The sequence below is a fragment of the Rhinopithecus roxellana genome, chromosome 17, assembly GCF_007565055.1.
Source record: "Rhinopithecus roxellana isolate Shanxi Qingling chromosome 17, ASM756505v1, whole genome shotgun sequence".
In the NCBI taxonomy this organism is placed as follows: Eukaryota; Metazoa; Chordata; class Mammalia; order Primates; family Cercopithecidae; genus Rhinopithecus; species Rhinopithecus roxellana.
The window spans coordinates 109,124,511-109,148,198 of record NC_044565.1 but is presented as its reverse complement, the minus strand read 5'-3'; the positions used below and the strand labels follow the sequence as shown (position 1 = coordinate 109,148,198).

The following is a 23,688-nucleotide window of genomic DNA, read 5'->3' as shown; positions in this document are numbered from 1 at the left end:
ATGGCTCCGCTGCCTTGACCCCTCCCCGCATCCACACGGTTTGAAACATGCTAGGAATCTGCTGCTGTTCCTGGGGCTTTCTTCCCATCACAGTGGGCTCCTCATCCACACGATAACTAGCCAACCTCCAAAAGAGCCCCGTTTTTATTTCCTGCCTTTTTCCAGAGTTTGGGGTGGGGGTGTGCATGAAGGGGCTCCTGGCAGACTTCAGCGGGAAAACAAGGAAACTGCAAGTTAAAAAGTCAGAATGATAAACGCTTATTTTGTAGACCAGACAGGAGGTTTTTATCTCACTGTCTGGACAGAACCTGCCACACCTCATTTTTCTGGGCAGGATCCTCCTCTTCACTGCACTGTGGCTGGGTTTTCTTCTCCCCTTCATGCTTTCCCTCTGGTTATCTGTAACAAAGTTTTCAAATGGCTCCATACTGAAAGCCCAGCCTTTGACTTACCAGGCTCTCAATCTGTAATTTGGTTTCCACAGATGCAGCCTAGGTAGGTTTTCGGAAGTTGATCTTTTATTTATAAGGGTTTACAAACATTTTTAGCTAACTTTAAAGGTACTATTTTTAAAAGCCTATCCTTCCCCAACCCCCTGCCCACCCCAAGCATGCACCACTGAATTCAAAAACATGTTCAAAGAACTGACCAAAAATACTGTTAGATCACAAGTTACTGCCAGAGAAGGGAAAGCTACAATGATTCATAAAGTATTAATAAATATGCAGAAATAAGTATTCTGATAATGTTAGGGTAATTAGCATAGAATCCCAGGGTGATTTTTAAAAATAATATGTACTTTACAGGTAGAAATAAATCTATATTTGAGACTATTGAAAAGATATTTACAAGTACTTGAGGAATAGTTTTAAATTAATACATTTTAAGTAGACAATAAGCATGCTGATCATATGATTTTAACTAGGTTTCGGAAATGTAATCACTGTTCATAGAAAGATATTTAAAACATGAGTAGTCAGATGTTCTTTGCAGTGCTATTCACAGTAGCAAAGACATGGAATCAACCTCTGTGTCCTTCAACAGTGGACTGGATAAAGAAAACGTGGTACATATACACCATGGAATACTACGCAGTCATACAAAAGAATGAAATTCTGTCCTTTGCAGCAACATGGATGGAGCTGGAGGCCATTATCCTAAGTGAATTAATGCAGGAACAGAAAATAAAATACCAGGTTCTCATTCATAAGTGGGAGCTAGACACTGACTACACAGAGACATCAAGATGGGAACGATAGACATTGGGGACTACCAGACAGCAGGGGCTGAAAAACCAGCGACCGGATATACCTGGGCTAACTACCTAGATGAGGGGATCACTTGTACCCAAAACCTCAGCATCATGCAATACAGCCATGTAACAAACCTGCCAGGTACCCCCCAATCTAAAATAAAATTATTTAAAAAGAGAATATAAAATCCTTTTTTTTTTTTTTTTTTTTTTTTGAGACGGAGTTTCACTCTTGTTGCTCAGGCTGGAGTGCAATGGCGTGATCTTGGCTCACTGAAACCTCCACATCCAGGGTTCAAGTGATTCACCTGCCTCAGTCTCCTGAGTAGCTGGGATTACAGGCATGCACCACCATGCCCGGCTAATTTTGTATGTTTAGTAGAGATGGGATTTCTCCATGTTGGTCAGGCTGGTGTCAAACTACCAACCTCAGGTGATCCACCCACCTCAGCCTCCCAAAGTGCTGGGATTACAGGTGTGAGCCACTGCACCCAGCCCAAAATCCTTAATATTTTTAATTCCACAGAACTGCAGACCTCTAATTGTTTAGAGTCACGATAAAAAGGCACTAAAATAAAAACTTACTAACCAAAAACTGTGATAACAGAGAATGAACTGCCCATAGGATATAACTTTTATAACTTTCTAAGGAATCCAGGGGACAGAGAAAGACACACACTTGTATACATCAGTGTACCTTATTAGTGTGTGTATGGGAGCTATGATAAAATACATAGGCTAGTGCTAGCATATGATAATTCCTTTCAAATCTAGTATTTGGAGACACAGGAAGAGGTCCACCTACCCTGAGCTGTCATCAGAAACTGAAGCTGCTTAGGAAAGTAGTGGTGGCAGAGGGAGGGTCTCTAGAGCACGGAAGTGCTGCGCACGGCACTTTTCTAGAATTTCTGCAGTACAAGTGGGCCCAGGAATGGAGTTCTGGGCTAATGAAATAATGGCTCATGTTCAAAAAACAGTTAATTTAGGAGGCTACAGAACCCCAGTGGTGGGTTAGCGATTCTGAAATTATGGACTGTGTGGACTGCTTCCAAAATCAGAACAAAACAACATGCAAATAAATATGGGAGCATGCTGGAAGAGTTCTGGAAATGTCTGAGTTCCAACCCTGCATTTTCCCAGAACTTACATTCCACTGAATCCAATGAGCATAAAAACAAAGAACGGCACATCCACACATCAGATTTATCAGAACTTACAAAACAATGGATAAATGCAACGGCAAAGGAGAAATTAGGTTTCTGAGGTTTTTTGGTTACAATGAAGTAAATAATTACAAGACTATAAGAAGGTAATTATGTCTTATTTAAGATATATGATTATTATCTAGGTAGATGTTCTAATTTTTCAAGGCTTATATCGCTTTCATCCTCAAATGATCATTTTCTACCTTAGAAATTATTTTCTAAGATCTGTGTGTGTACAACAGTAATTTGCAGCAAATCAGTGTGATTTCACAACCCTTAATTTGAAAAAATAACAGAGGACACTGTATGTGATTTTCATGATAATAAATACAAATTTAAAATGTATGTCTCGAGTTGATCACTTTGGATAGACGTGTTTTAATTGTTCCAAGAACTGCTTTACACAGAGCATACTAGCAGTGGAAACAGTTTTGACTTCCAGCCCTTGATTCTACCAGCAGCAACATGGTAATTAACCAAATTATCCCTGCAAATGTATTATCTTGATTTCTTCAACTTCTAAAAATTCATTACCTATCAAAATGAAAGGCTCAGTCTCATGAAAGATACTCAGGATACACGTGGCAGATACAAAAGGTCTGAGTTTTCTGACACAAACTTTAGCAGGAGCTGCCGCGCTCCCTCCTGTTTCTAGCCCTTGGGGGTTAGCATGTGAATTTTCCTCTCTCGCATTTGTGCCAATTGTGCAACCCAATGTGTTCCAAGGCTTCCAGGTAACACAACAGTCTTGGCAGTCCCTTGAGAGCTGATGTTTTAGGGGATGGTACCTTGAACCTTTTGCCTCAGGACTAGAAGGACAACAGGGTGAAGAGCAAGAAGAGACACTGGGCAAGAGGTCAAAATCACTCACTCATTATTCTTCATCCATTTATTCACTTAACTTTTTTTTTTGAGATGGAGTCTCACTCTCTTACCCAGGCTGGAGTGCAGTGGTGCGATTTTGGCTTACTACAGCCTCTGCCTCCCAGGTTCAGGTGATTCTCCTGCCTCAGTCTCCTGAGTAGCTGGGGTTACAGTCACCCACCACCATGCCCAGCTAATTTTTGTTTTTTTAGTAATGATGGGGTTTCACCATGTTGGCCAGGCTGGTCTCGAACTCCTGATCTCAGGTGATCCACCCGCCTCGGTCTCCCAAAGTGCTGGGATTACAGGCGTGAGCCACCCCGCCTGGCCATTTATTCACTTTTTATTAAACGTCAACTATGTGCCTGCCATCATGCACACCCATGGAGGTAGATGACAACAGCCCTGGAGGAAATAAGAAAGACCATTACATATTAAGTGTTGCAATAAGAATAAAGGGTAACTGCCAGACACGGAAGAGGAGCCTCTAATTCAGACTTTGGGAATCACGACAGCTTCCTGGAGGGAGTGATATCTCTAGTGAGGCTTGGAAGATATGCAGGAGTCGGTCAGCTACATGTGTGGTCAGGGGTAGGCAGAGTGTGTACCAGGGCTGGGGAAGAGCATGAGTTGCACCCAGAGGTGACAGTGAGAGCAGTGGTTATGCCTGCAGAAGTGCGGCATGGATCGTGAGGGGCATCGTGGTGAAAGATGAGACTGGAAGCATATGCATGGCCACAGCACGTGCAACTCTGCAAACCACGCCTGGGGGTCTGTGGTCTGACTCTGTCCTGAGCCCAGGGGAGAGCCACGAACAGGTTTCCAGCAAACCTGTGCTTTGGAAAGTGCATTCTGCCTCCATCATGGAGACTGGCGGGAGGCAGAGGGCTGGCAAGCAGGTCTCTGGAGTCGTGTAGGAAAGGATGGTGGATGAACAAGGAGATGGCTGGAGATGAAGAGAAGTGGACCCACTGGAGGGAGATAGAACTGACAGGCTTGGTGAGGAACTGCACATGGTGAGTGTGAAGGAGAGGAAGCACCCGACAGCATGGACAGCCGGGGAATGAAGATGATCCAAGCCGCAGGAGGACCCGGCAGAGGTGTGAGATGAGTTAAGGTGCAGGTATCCAAGACGCATCTAAGTGGAGCAATCTGGTGGCCGCTGGGCAGGTGACAGGAAGTTCAGGAAACAGAGCTGGGTTGGAGACACACTTGAGACCCATGCCCACGCAGATGTTACCAGTCACCATGGAAGTACAGCGTATGAGATGAGAAGAGTGAGGACGGGACCCTGAGGAACACCAACATCGAGGGGGACTTACAGGAAACAAGGTCCACGGAGGAGACCCAGGAGAAAGGACCACAAAGTGGGTGAACCCAGGAGGGTGTGACAGACACCAAGGTCATGAGCATTTTCACGTGGATCGTGCAGTCAGCAACATCAAATGCCTGCCAGAGATCACACGGGGAAATGCTCTCTGTACTTCTGATAAGCAAGCCTGGGGTGGTGACCTCAGTAAAAGCCATTTCAGGAAGGAAGGCGGTGGGAGAGATGGCAGTTGGTTGAAGGCGAAATGAAAGTGAAGACGCAGAGACTGGTCTGGAGAGTCTAGTTAGGAAGGAAGACAGAGCTACAAGAAATGCAGCACTGAACATATATATATATATACACACACACACAAACACATATATACATATATATGTACATGCACACACATACGACAGAAAGAATCTGTATGTGTTTACCGAGAATGAGACGCTAGTAGAGAGACAGGTTAGAAGAGGGCAGAGAGAGGAGGTGCTTGCTCCTGTGCTGGCTTCAGTAGTGCCTGTTTTGCTCATCCCTACACCCCCAGCGCCGAGAACAGAGCCTGGCACAGTGACCATCTGATGTCACTGGCCCAGGGGTGCCCACTGGATGGCATCCATCTCTTTGGGGACAGAGAATGTGAAGCGTCTGTGGAGGGTGACGAAGACAGTGACAAGGAGGTGCTGGCGTGACAGGTGTGCAGCAAGCAGGGATGGTCTAAGCCAGGCATCCCCAATGGGCACCTTACAAAATTGGTTCTTGGGGATGAGAAAACCTTACTCTGTGTTTGAGCAGACTCACGTACCATATACAAAACAGACATGCGGTATCTCTGTGGTATTAGAATTTCATTCAGGAGCAATTGGGATAAAAGCATGTTAAAGGTTCCTGAGGGGGTTGATAAAGTGAATGGTAAACTGACTGAAGGATACCCGCCAAGTCAGTAACGCTGGTGAACATCGCATTGATGGTGAGCTCCAGCGGGGAATAAGTCACCCTTCAAGGCAGAGAGGATAGTTTCGTTACTGTGATCCTGCCCTGGCAGTGAGATGCAGCACAAAGCACAGGTCAGTCGTAACCGGCTGGCTGCCTGGAGGGGTCCACGATCCAGGCTTCCAGCACTGGCTGCTGGAGAGAAGCAGCCTGGACTCCATCCTGTCAGTCCTGGAGTGACTCAGGAGCAGTGCAGACCAGAGAGTGGACAAGCAAGGCACCAAGCATGAACGTGTAGTGAGCTAGCAGTGACTGCCATGAGAGGGACCCACTTCCAAAGAGGGCCATGACTCAGTACAATGCGATCCCAGCCACAGGCTGAGACCAGCAAGGCTTTTGAGAAGAAACACTGTAGTGCCCTTGGGGAATTTGATGGAGGCAGTAATGGGACTGAAAGGTCTTTGGTGGCTTATACTCGAGGACCTGTTTGTAAGGACCAGCTGCCTGATGGAACTCCTAGGTCAGAGTGAAAAGTGACAAATGTTGGGTAGAGCTGAAGGTCACAGAGCCCTTCATGCTAGGGATTTTATGGCACAAGAATTGCACTCACACATCACGTATACACATTCACACTCCAAAAATACTTTTAGTAGAATCTTATTTGCCTTCATATTTTAAGTACTAATATCACTTCAGCAGATATTTTGGTGTCTCGACAGTAAGTCCTCACTTAATGCCATGAATAGGGTCTTTGAAACTGAGGCTCCTAAGTGAAATGCTATATAATGAAACCAGTTTCACCATAGGCTGATTTTGATAAAAACAGCACATTTCTGATCACAAAAACATCACCAAACTTCATATGGTCCAAACACTTTTAATATTAAATACTGAAAAAATGTGAGCTATGCATACATTAAGAAAGATTTTAATAAAACAAGTAAGAAAAATACCATTCAGGGCACAGGCATGGGCAAAGACTTCATGACTAAAACACCAAAAGCAATTGTAACAAAAGCCAAAATTGACAAATGGGATCTAAGTAAACTAAAGAGCTTCTGCACAGCAAAAGAAACTATCATCAGAGTGAGCAGGCAACCTAAAAAAGGGGAGAAACTTTTTGCAAGCTACCCATCTGACAAAGGTCTAATATCCAGAATCTACAAGGAACTGAAACAAATTTACAAGAAAAAAACAACCGCATCAAAAAGTGGGCAAAGGATATGAACAGACACTTCTCAAAAGAAGACATTTATGTGGCCAACAAACGTATGAAAAAAAGCTCATCGTCACTGGTCACTAGAGAAATGCGAATCAAAACCACAATGTGATATCATCTTATGCCAGTTAGAATGGAGATCATTAAAAAGTCAGGAAACAGATGCTGGAGAGCACATGGAGAAATAGGAATGCTTTTACACTGTTGGTGGGAGTGTAAATTAGTTCAACCATTGTGGAAGACAGTGTGGCAATTCCTCAAGGATCTAGAACCAGAAATACCATTTGACCCAGCAATCCCATTACTGGGTATATACTGAAAGGTATAAATCATTCTACTATAAGGACACATGCACACCAATGTTTATTGCAGCACTGTTCACAATAGCAAAGACATGGAACCAACACAAATGCCCATCAATGATAGACTGGATTAAGAAAATGTGGCACATATACAACATGGAATACTATGCAGCCATAAAGAAGGATGAGCTCATGTCCTTTGCAGGGACATAGATGAAGCCGGAAGACATCATTCTCAGCAAACTAACACAGGAACAGAAAACCAAACACCGCATGTTCTCACTCATAAGTGGGAGTTGAACAATGAGAACACAAGGACACAGGGAGGGGGACATCACACACCAGGGCCTGTCAGAGGGTGGTGGGCAAGGGGAGAGAGAGCATTAGGACAAATACCTAATGCATGCAGTGCTCAAAACCTAGATGACCGGTTGATGGGTGCAGCAAACCACCATGGCACATGTATACCTATGTAACAAACCTGCACATTCTGCACATGAATCCCAGAGCTTAAAGTAAAATAAACAAATAAATAAATATAAATACATAACCAAGTAAGATCATTACTGACAGCATTCTTGGTGAATCAGTGAGTGATTGCAGTTGTAGTGGTGGTGGTTTCCATCAAGGAATAAATGTTTGCAAAGCAAAAACTGTAAGGAGCACCTCCTCCTGCCACGAAGTTTAAAGACAGTCATGGGCCAGGCGCGGTGGCTCATGCCTGTAATCCCAGCACTTTGGGAGGCCGAGGCAGGTGGATCCCCTGAGGTCAGGAGTTCAAGAACAGCCTGGTCAACATGGTGAAACTCCTTCTCTGCTAAAAACACAAAAATTAGCTGGGTGTGGTGGCATGTGACTGTAATCCCAGCTACTCGGGAGGCTGAGGCAGGAGAATTGCTTGAACCCAGGAGGCCGAGATTGTGCCACTGCACTCCAGCCTGGGTGACAGAGTAAGACTCTGTCTCAAAACAAAACAAAACAAAACAAAAACAAAATAAAACAAAGACAATCACAACAAGGCCTGCTCACCTGGTGCTTTCATACCACACTGTTTAGTGTTGTGCATCTGTATGACTATTGTAGACTTGATGAATTTTTATGTTAGAATCATTTCTATTCATTCATTCTTTTTCAGGCCACTTATCCTAGTTCAGTGGGGCAGGTGGTTGGAGAAAGGCAGGCACCAGCCCTGGTCAGGTCGCCAGCCAACCCCTGGCAAGGCACACCCACGCACACCCACACTACTGGCACTGAGTGAAGACATGCCAGTGAACCTAAAGGGTACATCTTTGGGATGTGAGAGGAAACTGGAGAAAACCCAGAGAAAACCCACACAGACATGGGGACAATGTACTGGCTCCACACACGGTGGCCCTGTATGGGAACTGGGTTTTTTTCTTATCAACCTTATAACAAAACAAAGTTGAATGAAATGACGTTATTCGAGCACCTGCTGTATGCAAATTGCATTCTAAAAATCCTTTTAAATGCCTTAAAATACAATAACTATAAAAGTAATCTTCAGCTCTCATCTCCAGTAAGTTTTCAAAGTCTGATGAATACGTATGGTGATATTAAGTATGGGAACAAGAAAGAAAAAATAAAATTGCGTTGGTTCTCTCAAATAAAGTTAACAAATGACATAAACCAGGTTAGCTGGCGAGTACTGAACACTAGCATTTCACTGCTGGAGAAGAACACTCAGATGAAACCCAGACTGAACATAAGTTAAGTGTTTTGGGAATTTACACCTTTGAAAGTATTGATAGATACCATGATTTGACACGTATTAACCTTTTCAACTCTGTACAGCTAAAAAACACTGCAATCGAAAACCTCATTTATGGATAAAGACAAGAATTTGCACTTATTGTTCTATGTGATTCACATTTAAGCACTTATTTTTTGAAAATGCTCACTCAAATATAAAGAAGAAAAAACTATAAAGATGTTACGAAAATGTGAACGGACTATACGGATGACAATGTGTAGTCCAACGGCCCACATACATACGAGGCCAGTAAGGTTGTTTTCTCTCAGCTCCAGTCCCACCCCTCTACCCTCTTGTTTTGTGTTGCTGGGGCGGGACTCTCTGCAAACCACCTTTCAAGGAAGTCCTGCTGTTGAAAGAAGCACACCGCTATTTGTTTTCTCCCCTGCATTCCTCCTCTAACTCACTAATCCCACCTGCTCTGTGCCTTCTGCATGTGGTAGGTGTTCGAAGGTACTGAGGACATCTACTTCTATTCGACGTACTCGCCTTGGTCCTCTGGTGTAGTGCTGAAGTTCTCCAAGTATCTCCAAGAAACCGTGAAACCTTCACAGTAAAATACTGACAAACGCCCCATGAAAAGATACTGACTGTGGCATCAGCACCCACTTTCTACTGTTAGGGCAGAAGTTATAAGCTCACAGACTTTTAGATGCTTGGGCTGCTAACATTCCCTTTATCTTCTAGGCATACGGTTCTGCAAACACCTTTGTGATTTCTAACGACATGCATCAAAATGAGACAGGTAACTATCGAAGGGCAAAGCTGTTCACTCTCAACAGGAGGTTCTGGACTTCCAGTGTGTTCCTTTACCCATCACCCCAAAGCCTCCGGGCTCAGAACGGATTCTGAATTAAGGTGGTCTCTTGTCCCACCTCTGTTAGAAAATGAACACCTCCAGAGTCACTGCCAAGTCCACAGGTTGTAGTCACGGGGCCCTGCAACAGAGTGGCAAGCTGTTGGCTCACAGCTTGCAGGCACCAGGGTGCCCCTGGCAGGTAGAAGTGGAGCCATTTAGGAAGGGCTTTCGGTTTCACCCCAAAGGATTAGTATAATAGCATTTATTAACAATTAATCTCATGGATATAAAATGAGATATGAAAGTATGGTATTTCTATCCCTAACCGTTCAGATGGCCAAATGCAAAAAGAAAACACACGACTATCAAGTCAACTCACTTATCTTGGCTAGACTTACTGGAGGTTTTTCTCAGTGAATTTCTCTAGCCCTCCATTGTGCTGACTTTTGAGTTTATTTAACTACAGCAAGTAACGGGATATATTAATGGCGCACCTCTACAGTTACACCTGGATTGATTTTGCCATTGGTGGACTTCATTTCATCACTAATGAAATCTTTGCTCTTGGAAAACAAATGAAATAACTTATAAAGGAAACAGTATGAGCTAGAGAAAAAAAGCCTGCCTGATCTGAAGCAGGGAAGATTTGACCCCGATTGAACATAAGTTAAGTGTTTTGGGAATTTACACATTTGAAAGTATTGATAGATAATATGAGTGGACACGTATTAACCTTTTCAACTCTGTACAGTTAAAAAACACTGCAATCGAAAACCTCATTCATGGATAAATATAAGAATTTGTACTTATTGTTCTATGCGATTCACATTTAAGCACTTATTTTTTGAAAATGCTCACTCAAATATAAAGAAGAAAAAACTATAATGATGTTACGAAAATGTGAACGGACTATATGGATGACAATGTGTAGTCCAACGGCCCACATACATACGAGGCCCCAAATAGATCACTGAAAACAAGTTATCTCTTTGTCCTCTACCTTCCGGTAGGCATAGAATGGAGAGTATGTTTTCATTTGATTGATATTTGTGAGCATAAGGCTTCTCTTGTCCCACCATCCGGGGTCTGTACATGTGAGAGGCTATCATGATGTGCATTTCCCAGGTGAGTGCCCTCAACTCACACATCGCCCAGGACCACAACTGGAAATCATCCCATCCAGGATGCTCCTGAGTTTCCAGAAAACCAAGGAAAAAATGAGTTCACTTTATTTGCCTCAAGTTTGTTTCACTATAATGTCAGGAAACTGGTTGAGGTCTCCAAAATTTAAACAAGTGCCCAACCCTTCAGATAAACCGAAATGCAACTCTATGTAAATGTTCCCTAAGAATATTTTGCAGCACACTGGAATTAAATTAGTGGCTGAAGATGATGAGCGAGCGCCAAGAAAGTAATCTGCTCCGATGTTGCACTGAAATTGTCTCTAAATTCATTCCTTAACTCCAAACCAGAATCTCAAACACTGGTCTCTTATTACAAAGGCACTCTATGTTATGAGTGTCTTCAACAAATGCCATGTAGAGCTGTCTTGCATAAAACCCACACATCCTAAGATTCCAGCCCTGCACCCCCACCCATTAAGTTGTAAACCAATTTTATTTGCTGAACAAATGCTAATGCCATTCTACGTTAATGGATAATGCTATGAAAAGCACCTAAGTATTACAGCACTGGAACCTTTAAGGATGAAATAGAGTGTAACTTAGAAAACTGCTTGTTACAAACATATGTCAGCCATGAAGGCTTCTAGCCCTGATTGCCCATCCTCACAGAACTCTGTTTTAATTTCGCCCTCAGTTAAGAGAATTTTGCCATAACACACAGATTTATTAGGTCCCAGGATTAAAACTCTCTGAGTAAGGATAAAAAATAATTATATGTTAGAACACAATGTAATATTCAAATGACTTGAAAACAGTCACCTCAGCAAAAAATAAAGAGGAGAGAGGAATAAGTTAAAGATGAGGTTGATAACACTGGCTATAAAACCTCTGAATTTAAGTGCCTAAATGCATGATCTGGCACTTCCGAATCATAAACAGGTAGAAACGGGAAACCTCCCGTTCATGACGAATTGGCTGAGTGGTTTCGTTAAGGAGCCAGGGGAGCATCTTCATCTAGTAAGTCAGCACGGTAGTTAAGAGAGGTTGCTGTGCAAGGCGTCTTCATTAGAATCCCAGCTCTGCCACTTGCTAGCTGTGTGACCTTGGGCAAGTTGTGTCTAACTCATCCTCACTTCAGTTTCCTCATCTGTAAAATGGGAACGTTACCAACGCCGACCTCATGAGGCAGCTGTGGGGGTTAAATCACAGCTTAGAACTGTGCCTCACACATAATGCATGCTCAGTCAACATCAGCTCTTCATCACCTGGTGCTGGTTACTGTATGAGGGACGTATTGCAATTGGAAAGGGAGCTGAAGGGAAGCTACAGCCTTTCCTCCCAAGAAGTCTCTAAATTCACTGACTGCATTTTCTCTTTTCTCTAGTGTGGCTTCTGCCCCCTCTACTCCACAAAAAGGGCACTCGCAAAGGTCACCAGCAACGTTTCTGGGGTCTCATCCACTGCGTGGTTTTAGATCCTCATCTTTCTCGTCCTCAGAAACTCTGAACACCACTGAGCTTGAATCTCATTCCTTGGATTCCATGACTTTTCACCGTCACAATTTTCCCTCCACGTTTCTTGTCACTCTCTCTCACTGCCACTTGCCAGCGGCTATTCCTTCCCTTGGTCTCTAAAAGTCAGAATTTAGATTCTCACTGTTCCTGGGTCTCTAGTCTCTCTCCAGAAAAATTTACCTACTTCTATGGTGTTATTACCAATGGCATGCTAATTAATCCAAAATGTTGGTCTAACAGCTCAGACCTCTGCTCTGGCCTCCAACAGGTTGTTCTATGTTCTCTGTGGTTTACTTGAATGTCCTAAAGGCATATCAAACTCACTATGTCTAAAAATGAATTTATGATTTCCACCCTTCCCACAAGCCAGGATCTCCCCTAATGTTTCCCATGGCCGTGAGCGCACCACCAAGCATCTCTGGTCTGGACTCCTGCAATAGCCTCCCACCCCCTCTTGCTTCTCCTTTTCCCTGTGGATCCTCTCTCCATAGCAGCCAGAGTGGTGCATTTAAAGTGCTAATGTGATCACATCACTCTGCTCAAATGCTCAGCTGATCCGCATCTTACAGGATCTACGACCTAGCTCCTTCTGCCTCTCCCGCTTAGCTTTATCTACCTACTCACCAACCACTCTGGCTTTCCCTCTCCTTGGGGCCACAATCTTGGAGGAAGGCTGGTGTGTGACAGACACACAACAAATACTATGGGCGGTAACCAAGAAGGAGTGCTATGCTTGTGTTTGGAGGTTAAGAGGGGTAGATGATCTTGGAGAATGACTAATGTCAGTGATGCAGGCATAGACAGAAAGCCATTCCAGGAAACACTGGGAACACTAACCCGATCCCCTAGGAGCTCCCCAGACACCAACTACTACTACTAACACTTTAGGCTGACAAGTAGGGAGAGAGAGTAAAAAGCTCCAGGCTCAACTAGTGCCACCATCATCTCTCTTTCCTCCTCGTCCATCCCACCTCCCCTCCTGACTGCTGCTCATGGGCTAGGAAGAGTGGAATTTGGAGCTCAGCTGCCTCCTGATCCAGCCACCATCTCCACTGCCCTCTTGCACACACATGCAAACTTCAGCCTTGCATATGGACACAAATCAGTGATCCAGTGGGTACATGTTCTCCTTTTGCTTCAGGGCTCACCTGAAGAGGGTTGTGGCACAGGTACAGCACTGGCGGTGGGAGGGAGGGGAGGACTGGGGCGAGGGGACATGAGGCTCTCATCAGCTCTCTTTAGAAAACAGTAACTGTAAAGCTGAATGAGCTCTTGATTGTGACACTCAGTTTTATTCAAATTGAATTTTGCTTTACCTAAACTCTATCCTTTTGGTGTGTGAATTACTCAAGTCTTTATTCAAACTTCAAGCCTTGTATGGAGAACAGAATAGGAACATCAAAGGATGGATTTCTTCCATATCCTCAGAAGGGCCAAGAGAGAATGAGAAGGTAGAATTTTTCTACTTAGGGAAACCAAAGAGGGGATTGGTGTGTTCTGGTATTACCTTTTTGCAGACATAAACACCATAACCGATCAAAGGAAAATGGCTTAAAAATGGAATACGTGAACTGCAAACAGGAAAGTATGTTGAAAGAGAAAAACAGGAAAAGTTATATCAGCATCTTATGTTGATTGTTCTTTTACTGGAAACAAAGTCCCAGAACAGAGACAATATAGATATAAAATAGACTATGCATTTTATTTAACATATACTTAAAGACCAGAAATGAAGCTGCCTGTTTTGATAATTGCTTTCTCCATAAATCTCTGCCAGAAAAAAAATCATTATGAATTCAACAAATCACACCTCAATTAGTTATTCCGGTCAATGTGCAACTTATTTATGAAATAATGCTTTCCAGAAAGAAAAACATTCTGCTTTTTAAAATCGCTGTTAATGTAAAATTTTAACCCAAGTAATTATATTACTGTAATCCACCAGCATTAAAAAAAAAGTGTGTAGGATGTCCAAAAGAAAGGACCGTATTAAATGAAAATACAGTTTTTTTTTTAACAGTGAAATTCCATACCATCTGGCCTAATTTGTCTTGGTGTTTTGCCCAGTGTAGTATCAGCTTTTTGAGAACTATAAATTATTAGGTAACTCCCCTGAAAAAATATGAGTGAAGGAAAATATGGGTTGATGACGACATCCTGATTATATGTCTGAATATTTGGGGAAACACTGATGTGGCAGAACAGCCCAACCTAAGTCAAGCTGGGCACGAAACTGGTTCAGGGAGGGAACCCACACTAGCCACAACGGTGATGAAAAAGACGGGCTTGCAGAGGGTGACAGGGAGAATAACACGTGGAACAACAGAGAAATAAGAGCTCCAGATCCTCAACATTACCTCTTTGTCAAGTGCTTCTGATTCCAATTAAGTTTACAGGAAAAATAACCAGCCAACCCCTGCCTGACTCAAAAAAAGTACAGACTATTAAAGGATGCTTTTAAACAGCAGGGTGATAAATGGGGCATCCAAATGTGAGCACCAGCATATTTTTCATCTAAATTCTCTCCTTCTGTCTTCCAGCTGATCACTTTAATAGGGTGTCACCTCAGCCTGTGCAGAGGTGCCCAGAGGGGGTGCAGCTGCTAGACTGCTAACAGAAATGTTGTTTCCAAAACTTACATGACCACTCTCAGAAAACGTAAACGTCAAACAACAAACTACGGGCTCCTTTATCATGGAGCCACAGGTTTCCTTCCCATTTAGAGTCTATGTCCCACAGATTGATAAGACTGTTTCAAGAATTATCTTACCCGGATTATTTCTTCAACACAGCTGTTGGTTTCTCCAGATCTACTCTCCTGAAAGCAAAGAAAAAAAAAATTGAGCCTGATGGAACAGATTGATGACCACACAGAAGACATGCAAGGTTCCCAATGAGTGGCCCCCCGCCAAAAAAAAATTCATCCAGTTACAGGTTGAGGGGATGCCTGACCTGGGACTGGCAGACAGGCTCCTTTCCGTAACGACCAGCTCCTATTGTGGCTGCTGCTCCCCCATCTCCGGCTGGAGCACCACACACACACCCTAGAGGCTCAACTGTGGCCCCTCCAACCACACCACTTTAACCGGGATGGGCTCCTAGGGGTACAGAACGTGACCTGCAGGTATGAGCTCCATCCAGCTTGGGCGCCATTAACGTGCGGAAACTGTGGCCTCCGCTACAACAGTGGATCCAAGTTATCCACCAAATACACGCCGTGGGCCTACCAAGTACCACAATAGTTGCTGCCGCTTAAGTAAAAGTCTGGTAGTTCCACCACCCTCAGAGCCTTGGTTTCCTGGTTTGATGGGCAGAAAACGGAAACACCAAAAAGAGAAACATCCTCTGGATGTTGGCCTGGCATGTGGGGCGTCACGTTCAAGTCACTTGTTCTGTCACTCACGCTGCCCTGTGCTGTGCAGACTAAAGAAGTTTCGAGGTGCAGTGGCTTCAGGTCACAGCCGACTCGGGGGAGCATTTTAAGTTCCAGAGATGCTACGTGTTTCCTGCTGGCTACACAGCCAAGAGTGTAGGATGTGGGTTGGTGGGGACACAGAAGCAGTGGATGCTGGTGAAAGTGCCCACCTGTGGTCTCAGGGAGATCATTTCTCTTGGTCCTACAATTCAAGGATGTCAACCTGAGAGTAGATGTCACTGTGACATCCTGGAATGAGGCTTTTCTCCGCAGTCTCTTCTCCAAGCCCACTCTCCCTTCCTCCTCACTGTTCCCTCTCTACCAGGAATGCTATCTGCACCTTTCTTGGTTTTCCTAGTTAATTTCCTGAATTCATTCCTAGTTAGTTTCTAGTTAAGTCATCCTTCAGACAGCAGCTGATCCACAGCTTCTGCAGAGCAGCCACCCTGACCCTGGAGTGCTTGTCCACTGCAGCCTCCACTTCTTCAGAGCCCTCGCCACGACTGCAACTCAATAATGAAGTCTCCAGTAATATCTCCTCTCTCTAAAACGTCAGCTCCCTGGATTCTGGGGCTCCCTGTCTTCTAGCACCATGCTTCACACAGCATGGGGCACACCCCATAACTATTGGCTGGTGGTAGGTGTATGAGAAATGAATGAGTTTACTTCCTGCAGTTCTGAGGGGCATGAGGCTCATCAGAATCAGCACTAGGACTTTAAACAATATTACAAAGGCTCTGCCAGTGACCGTGCCATCACACTCTCCGTGCCCTGTGTCTGCCAGCTCATTCCTTGTCCTGGGGAAGAACACTTCCTTTGAAATACTCTACCCTTCACTCGAGTAAGGCACCAAGGTGAAGGAAGATCCATGAGGCTTGAAAAGGTCCCACACGTGATCGAGACCTTCTCGTACCCAGAATTAAGGAATTTATCCAAGTCTTCTACCTAGGTCCAGAAAGTTTACACGACTTGTCCAAGGCCACACAGAGTTACCACATGGTAATCTCTGTCTGAACTTTTTTTTTGAGACTGAGTTTCGCTCTTGTGGCCTAGGCTGTAGTGCAATGGCACGATCTTGGCTCGTTGCAACCTCTACCTCCTGGGTTCAAGCAATTCTTCTGCCTCAGCCTCCCAAGTAGCTGGGATTACAGGCTCCCACCACCATGCCCAGCTAATTTTTGTATTTTTAGTAGAGATGGGGTTTCACCATCTTGGCCAGGCTGGTCTCGAACTCCTGACTTCAGGTGATCCACTCGCCTCAGCCTCCCAAAGTGTTGGGATTACAGGCATGAGCCACCGTGCCTGGCCTGTTTTAACTTTTTGAGGAACTGTCAAATTGTTTTCCACAGTGGCTGTACCATTTTACATTCCCACCATCAATGTATGAGGGTTCTAATTTCTCCACCTTTTCACCAATACTTGCTATTTTATTCTACTTTATAATAGCTATCCTAGTAGATAAAAATGATATATCATTGTGGCTTTGATCTGCATTTTCTCTTTTTTCTTTTGAGATGGAGTCTTGCTCTGTCACCCAGGCTGGAGTGCAGTGGCATGATCTCGCCTCCCAGCAACCCCTGCCTCCCAGGTTCAAGTGATTCTCTGGCCTCAACCTCCCGAGTAGCTGGAACTACAGGCATGTGCCACGATGCCAGGCTAATTTTTGTATTTTTAGTAGAGATGGGGTTTCACCATGTTAGCCAGGATGGTCTTGAACTCCTGACCTCGTGATCTGCCCGCCTTGGCCTCCCAAAGTGCTGAGATGACAGGCGTGAGCCACCAGATCTGCACTGTCTTAATGAGTAATGATGCTGAGCATCTTGTGTTTACTGATCATTTGTTTATCTTCTTTGGGGAAATGTTTATTCAAGTACTTTAACCAAATTGTAATCGGGTTGTCTTTTCGTTGTTTTGTTACAGGAGTTCTTTGAATATTCTGGATATCAGACCCTTAGCAGGTATATGATTTACAAATATATTCTTCCATTGTATGAGTTATTTTTCACACTCTTGGCAGTGTTCATGGATGTACAAAACTTTAATTTTGATGAAATCCAATTTATCTGTTTTTTCTTCTGCTGTTCGAGCTTTTGAGTATCATTATCTAAGAAAACATTGCTAAATTCAAGCCATGAAAATTTCCCTTTATGTTTATTTTCTTTCAACAGTTTTATAGACAGTTTTAGCTCTTTTGTATAGGTCTTTGATACAATCGTCTGGGAACTTTTAGGTGAAGTTTATTTTCTTGTGGATTATTTGGTGAATTTTCATTAAAACAGGAATGTTATCTTCTTGCTTCATTCTAGTCTCATCATTAAAAGACCAACAACAAAATGTGCAAGGCACAGCCACCATTACGAGTACTGCATGAAGATAACATGCATATCTATCCTTATAAGCCAAGAAAAAGAGTGTTCAACGTCATGACACCAGTGCTTTTACTAACACTTCACACCCTTTCCTATACACATCCTTCCTTCTGTGTTCCCAAAAGCTTCAGCTGGCCACACACTTACTACAAGCTTTCACTCCCATTCCCAATTCCTTACCCCGGGACTGCCCTGGAAACGTCACCATTCCGACACTCTGATAAAACTAGATTAGAGAGCTCTTTTGGAACCTGATCCTCTTCCAGGGAAGCCTGAGGTAACCATCACAAAGGTTATATAGGAAAGTCTCAGTCGGGCCAGGGTTTGATGGTCATTGGAAGAAAGACTTCCTTTGGCGTTCATGGTGGGAATGAGTGGTCTGAGTTAGAAAATCTACTGTCAAACCTATAGAATCATTAATCATGTCTCTTATCCTACTTCTAAGTCCCAACCATTTCCTACTGTGTAACATGCTGGCAGGGCAAATGCTGAATTTTCAATGTGCTTTCTGTTTTCTACCATAAAACAATTAATCAAAAAAAAACTTGACCTCAGGTCCTCCTGGTGGAATCACCCATATATAACAGCATACTAAAAAAGACTCTTCAGATTAAACTTTGGGTTTGAATCCTTAAAGCTAAGCTTCCCTGAATACCACACTTTAATTTCTTTTGATGTAGTGTATATAAATGACAGGTTGCTTTTATAACTGTCTCTCTTACAATCCTATAAATTTCAACTATTCTACTCTAATAAGGAAATGCACTGAGAGAGAAATGCAGGACAGATGCCCTATCAGACACTTCTCTCATCACTGGAGACACAGATGTAGGATCTTTACACTAAGTCATCTCTATGGCAGCTCCAACCACAAGCCTTGATGGTCTGGACAGACATCATTCCCTACTAGGAAGGCCCTTTGTAAAGCTAAGGAGGCAGCAGAAATGAGGCCAGGATCAGGGACTTTTAACAACAGTCTCAGGAAGTCCTGGCCTTAAATTACAGCATGGACAGTCTTTGGCAGAGGAGCCTCCTGAGTCTTTTCAGAACGCTGAGAAATGTTCTGGGGACTCAAGAAGAGTACCACATTGGTTTGAATCTCCAGGACCCCACTTAGATTGGAGTGAATCCATAGGCTACAGTATCATAGAAAATCTGAATGGGAAAGAACCTTGGAGCCCCTTTCAGGCCAAGTCAATGACTTTAACAGATGGAGACACTGTGACTCAGAGAAGTGAAGGGCTCTGTCCAAAAATCATTCTGGCAGCAAGGCACCGTTGAGGTAGAATCCACTCACATTTCAACACCAGCTCACTGAGTTCTCTACTATCTCATGCTCTCTCCCTCAGCCCAATCCCTAGAGCTGGCTCATGTTGAGGTAACTTGCATGATCACAGCATGAAAATCAAAGAATGCAGACAGTATTGGGGTAAATTTCCTCCTCCTTTCCATGTGGCAAATTACTCAGTGCTTGACCATTGCCTCTCACTAGCTAATCTCCAACACCACACATGTAGACCAAAGGGGGAAGAGAGGAGAGGGGAAGTAGAGAGAAAAAGTCAAAGCTACTACCCATTTGTGACATTAAAAAATAAGGGATAAGGGTTTGTGTCCTTAGAATGAGGAGACTGGAATTCCACCTCATCTTCTCCAAATATACAGAAAGGGTAGGTAGATCGATAGGGCTGGGGTTGGGGGATCTGGGGGACCTTTTACCTTCTTGAGGTCTTTCTCAAACCCGGTTTCAGCTGCAGTTGTGTGCTGTGATTATATTTACATTTTGAAAACTTTCCATGTTTATAAACAAGATTAAAATATGCATGTAATTTACGTCTCCAAATTCGTGTTTATATTTTTCACAATAAAGTTATTGCTTTCCTTGGAAAGGTACCCACTGAGAAGGAGGGCTGCACAATGCACATTTTAATTACTCTGTATTTTTTCAGGGTTTGTAGCTGTTGTTTCACGCTGAGTTGCTGAGCCGTTGCTCCGTATTTACTTTGACTTTGATGAACCCACTTCGTTTTCCTATCATTACATTTTGAAATCTGTCATAACAGTCTCACCTCACTGAACCTCCAACTAAACTTCAATTAAAAGCTAGCAACCCCAGCTGATTCTCCTCCTCTACAGCACTGCCTATCATGTGAGTTCCCTCAGTCCTACCACTTACATGTACATGCCACACACTGCCAGGAAATGTACAGAACTACGCTGTGGGTAAGTATAGCTCAGGGAATAGCCAGGAGCATCCCACCCCCAATGGCGGAAGTCCCTAATGACCATGCCAAGCACAGAATATGGGAAGCAGGAGGGCTTAAGAAAAAAGAGTGTGATCAAATCAGTGGGAAATGGCCTTTCATTGCAGAGACGGGCTGCACGCGTCCTCATTTCTGAAAATAGTTTAACTCTTTATCAGACACATTTCAGGCGGAACTTCCATTCTAAACTACTACTACTTTCAAGTCACAATGCCTTTGTTTATCTTTAAGCACTCAAAGGCCATCAAGCGTTTAGAAATTACATATCCCATGTACATTCTTAAACACTCCTGCAGAAATATTTTTAAATCAATCTATTCTTGATTTATCAAAAAACTGACATACAAAAAGTTGGGTATGCCGTCAACACCGCAAAAGCATTGGTGAGGATCTGAGCTCAAATGCAGGGACCATGATAAATACATGGGAAGCCCATCCCTACAGCTATGTCTCCTGCCTTACCTTTAAGGATAGGGTCACCTGTGAACAGAGGCAGCCAGCCAGTTCTCTCCCAAATTCAGCCTGTCTCACACCTAACCTCCACCATCCCCTACCATGGGATTCATTCTGCTCCCAATCCCCAAGCTGGAAGCCCAGCTGCCTCTGATCTCCCTCTGATCCTGCTGTCTACACCATCATCTACATATGTAGATGAGGAAAATGCAGAGGAAAAATACACAAACAGCCAGGGCTTTACCAGAGCATCAAAATAAGATATGCTAGGAAAAAGGAAGAGAAAATACAATTATTATAGTTAGAAGTATTTAATCCATCCCTATTTTTCCTAATGGACAAAGAATACCAAAGCTCAGCTTTAATATTCAATTTTAGGGTCTTTTTAAATTATTGTATCACCAAGGGAAAATAAGTCAACTATATTCATATCAGCTTACAGAGTTTTTATTATAAACCTAGAAAAACTGAAAATACTCTAGTGTTATTTTAAAATCAAGTTAATAATTATATTAGTTGAATATAAACGAAAGTCAAATCTCCATAGCTCTTCTGTGTAGCAGTAATAAACAATTTAAAAATATTTTAAAATCTCATCCATAATTTAAGAAAAATAAATAAGGATAACCTCAACAAGAAACGTTTGAGATTTGTTTTTAAAACTTCAGAGTTAGCCAGGCGTGATGATGTCTGTAGTCCCAGCTACTCTGGAGGCTGAGGCAGGAGAATCGCTTGAACCCAGGAGGTGGAGGTTACAGTGAGCCAAGAGTGCGTCACTGCACTCCAGCCTGGATGACAAAGTGAGACTCCATCTCAAAAACAACAACAATAAAAACAAAAAAACAAACGAAAAAAGGAAAATAAAAAACTTTCGAGTTTTACCAAAAGATACAAAAAAAGACCTGAAAGGGACTGAGCTAGACTTCTCAGATACCTCCCAATTCTAGTATATGGTATAAAGTCAAACCAATATATGAACAGGAACAAACCACAAACTACATTAACTTTAAAAAAAGTATTGAGGCAAAATTCAAGTAACATAAAATTTACCATTTTAAAGTAAACAATTCAGGGGCATTTAATACATCCACAATGTTGTAAACCATAATCACCTCTATTTGGTTCTGCACTATTTCCACTGTTTCAAAGTAAAACCCTGTACCCAATGAGTGCATTCCCCATTCCCCAACAATATAAGAACTTTTTCTTTCTTTTTTTTTTTTGTTTTGAGATGGAGCCTTGCTCTGTCTCCCAGGATAGAGCACAGTGGTGCCATCTCGGCTCACTGCAACCTCTGCCTCCCGGGTTCAAGTGATTCTCCTGCCTCAGCCTCCTGAGCAGTTGGGATTACAGGAATGCATCACCACGCCCTAATTTTTGTATTTTTAGTAGAGATGGTGTTTCATCATGTTGGCCAGGCTGGTCTCAAACTCTTGACCTCAGGTGTTCTGCCCGCCTCGGCCTCCCAAAGTGCTGGGATTCCAGACGTGAGTCACTGTACCTGGCCTACTTTTTACAATGGTTTTGCTGTATTAAAACATTTTACATTGCACTGAAAAGAAGAAAATGAGAAAATGTTCATGGGTGCCATCTGCTTGTATTGGTAGATTTTCCAATGGATGTGCTGCCTCTCGTTTAAGTATTTCTGACCAGTTTCTGGCAGAGAACTCAGTACAACAGAGCAGGCATTCGATTATATTTGCTGAATGAATAAATAAATTAGTAGCCAATACACTAAAAAAAAAAGACTATTTACAAAATGAAAGTCCTAAACTTTATAAGAATAACGCTGGTTATCGACATTACAAAGAAATGTCTTTGCTTTATCCAAAAACTACAACAGCAGCAAACCACCAATGTTCTAAATTCTTAGAACACCAACATTTATTTACTTCATTAAAATTAGGCTTATATCCATTAAGTACAGAAACCATTAGCAAGTTATTTGACTTCCCTAATTCCCACATTGATACCTGTAAATTAGAGAGTATTAACCTTCTATTAGCAGACAATATTGTTAAAGAGCTAATAATTTTCTATCAGATATTTAGCAATAGGACGAGGTGTTTCAATCATGTTATTATATTTATGAACAGAAATTAGCGATCTGAATCAGAACTTGTAGTTAAAAGCGTATTTGGTTTTCAGAAAGTTAAGTGGTCTGTCAGTGTGCTGATGATTTCAAGAACCTATTGATGGCACAAAGAGATGAGAGATGAGAAGCAGAGACAGCGATTTCATATCCTGATCACTAACTGATATCGAGTGCTTATCCACAGGGTCATGTCTCAAAAAAGTGCCGCAGTACTGTCTACTGGGGTCGTCTTCCACACTGCTCTGTCAACACTGGGAGAAGAAACCATGTTACAGGGCTTCCCACTTGCAACTTGACATTGACGAGAATACTTTAAGATTTCTGTGTTCTTTCACCTAAAACCCTGCAGTCATTAATTTTACCAAGAAGAAGATCACACAGGTTCAGGCAGGAGTGACAACGCTGAAGTCATTTAACTCTCACATTACAGGCACACTTCAGTGAGACTTTGTACATGTACCATTTCTTCTTGACCATTTTCCTGAATCTTTAATTAATTAATTAATTTATTTATTTATTTTGAGACAAAGTCTTGCTCTGTCGCCCAGGCTGGAGTGCAGTGGTACCATCTCGGCTCACTGCAAGCTCTGCCTCCCAGGTTCACGCCTTTCTCCTGCCTCAGCCTCCCGAGTAGCTGGGACTACAGGTGCCCGCCACCATGCCTGGCTAATTTTTTGTATTTTTAGTAGAGACGGGGTTTCACCGTGTTAGCCAGGATGGTCTCAATCTCCTGACCTTGTGATCCATGCACCTTGGCCTTCCGAAGTGCTGGGATTACAGGCGTGAGCCACCACACCCGGCCT

At 43.0% G+C, this 23,688-nt stretch overlaps 1 protein-coding gene across 6 annotated transcripts in view; it reads right to left on the bottom strand.

Annotated features, from left to right (window-relative positions):
• AFF3 (AF4/FMR2 family member 3) overlaps nt 1–23,688 on the bottom strand; it is a 628,365-nt gene that overhangs the window by 301,745 nt on the left and 302,932 nt on the right. For all 6 annotated transcript variants that reach the window (XM_030920551.1, XM_030920547.1, XM_030920549.1 and 3 more), the window contains one exon: nt 15,063–15,110. In XM_030920551.1, the coding sequence (XP_030776411.1) occupies nt 15,063–15,110 (48 nt within the window). The remainder of the gene's footprint in view (nt 1–15,062; nt 15,111–23,688) is intronic.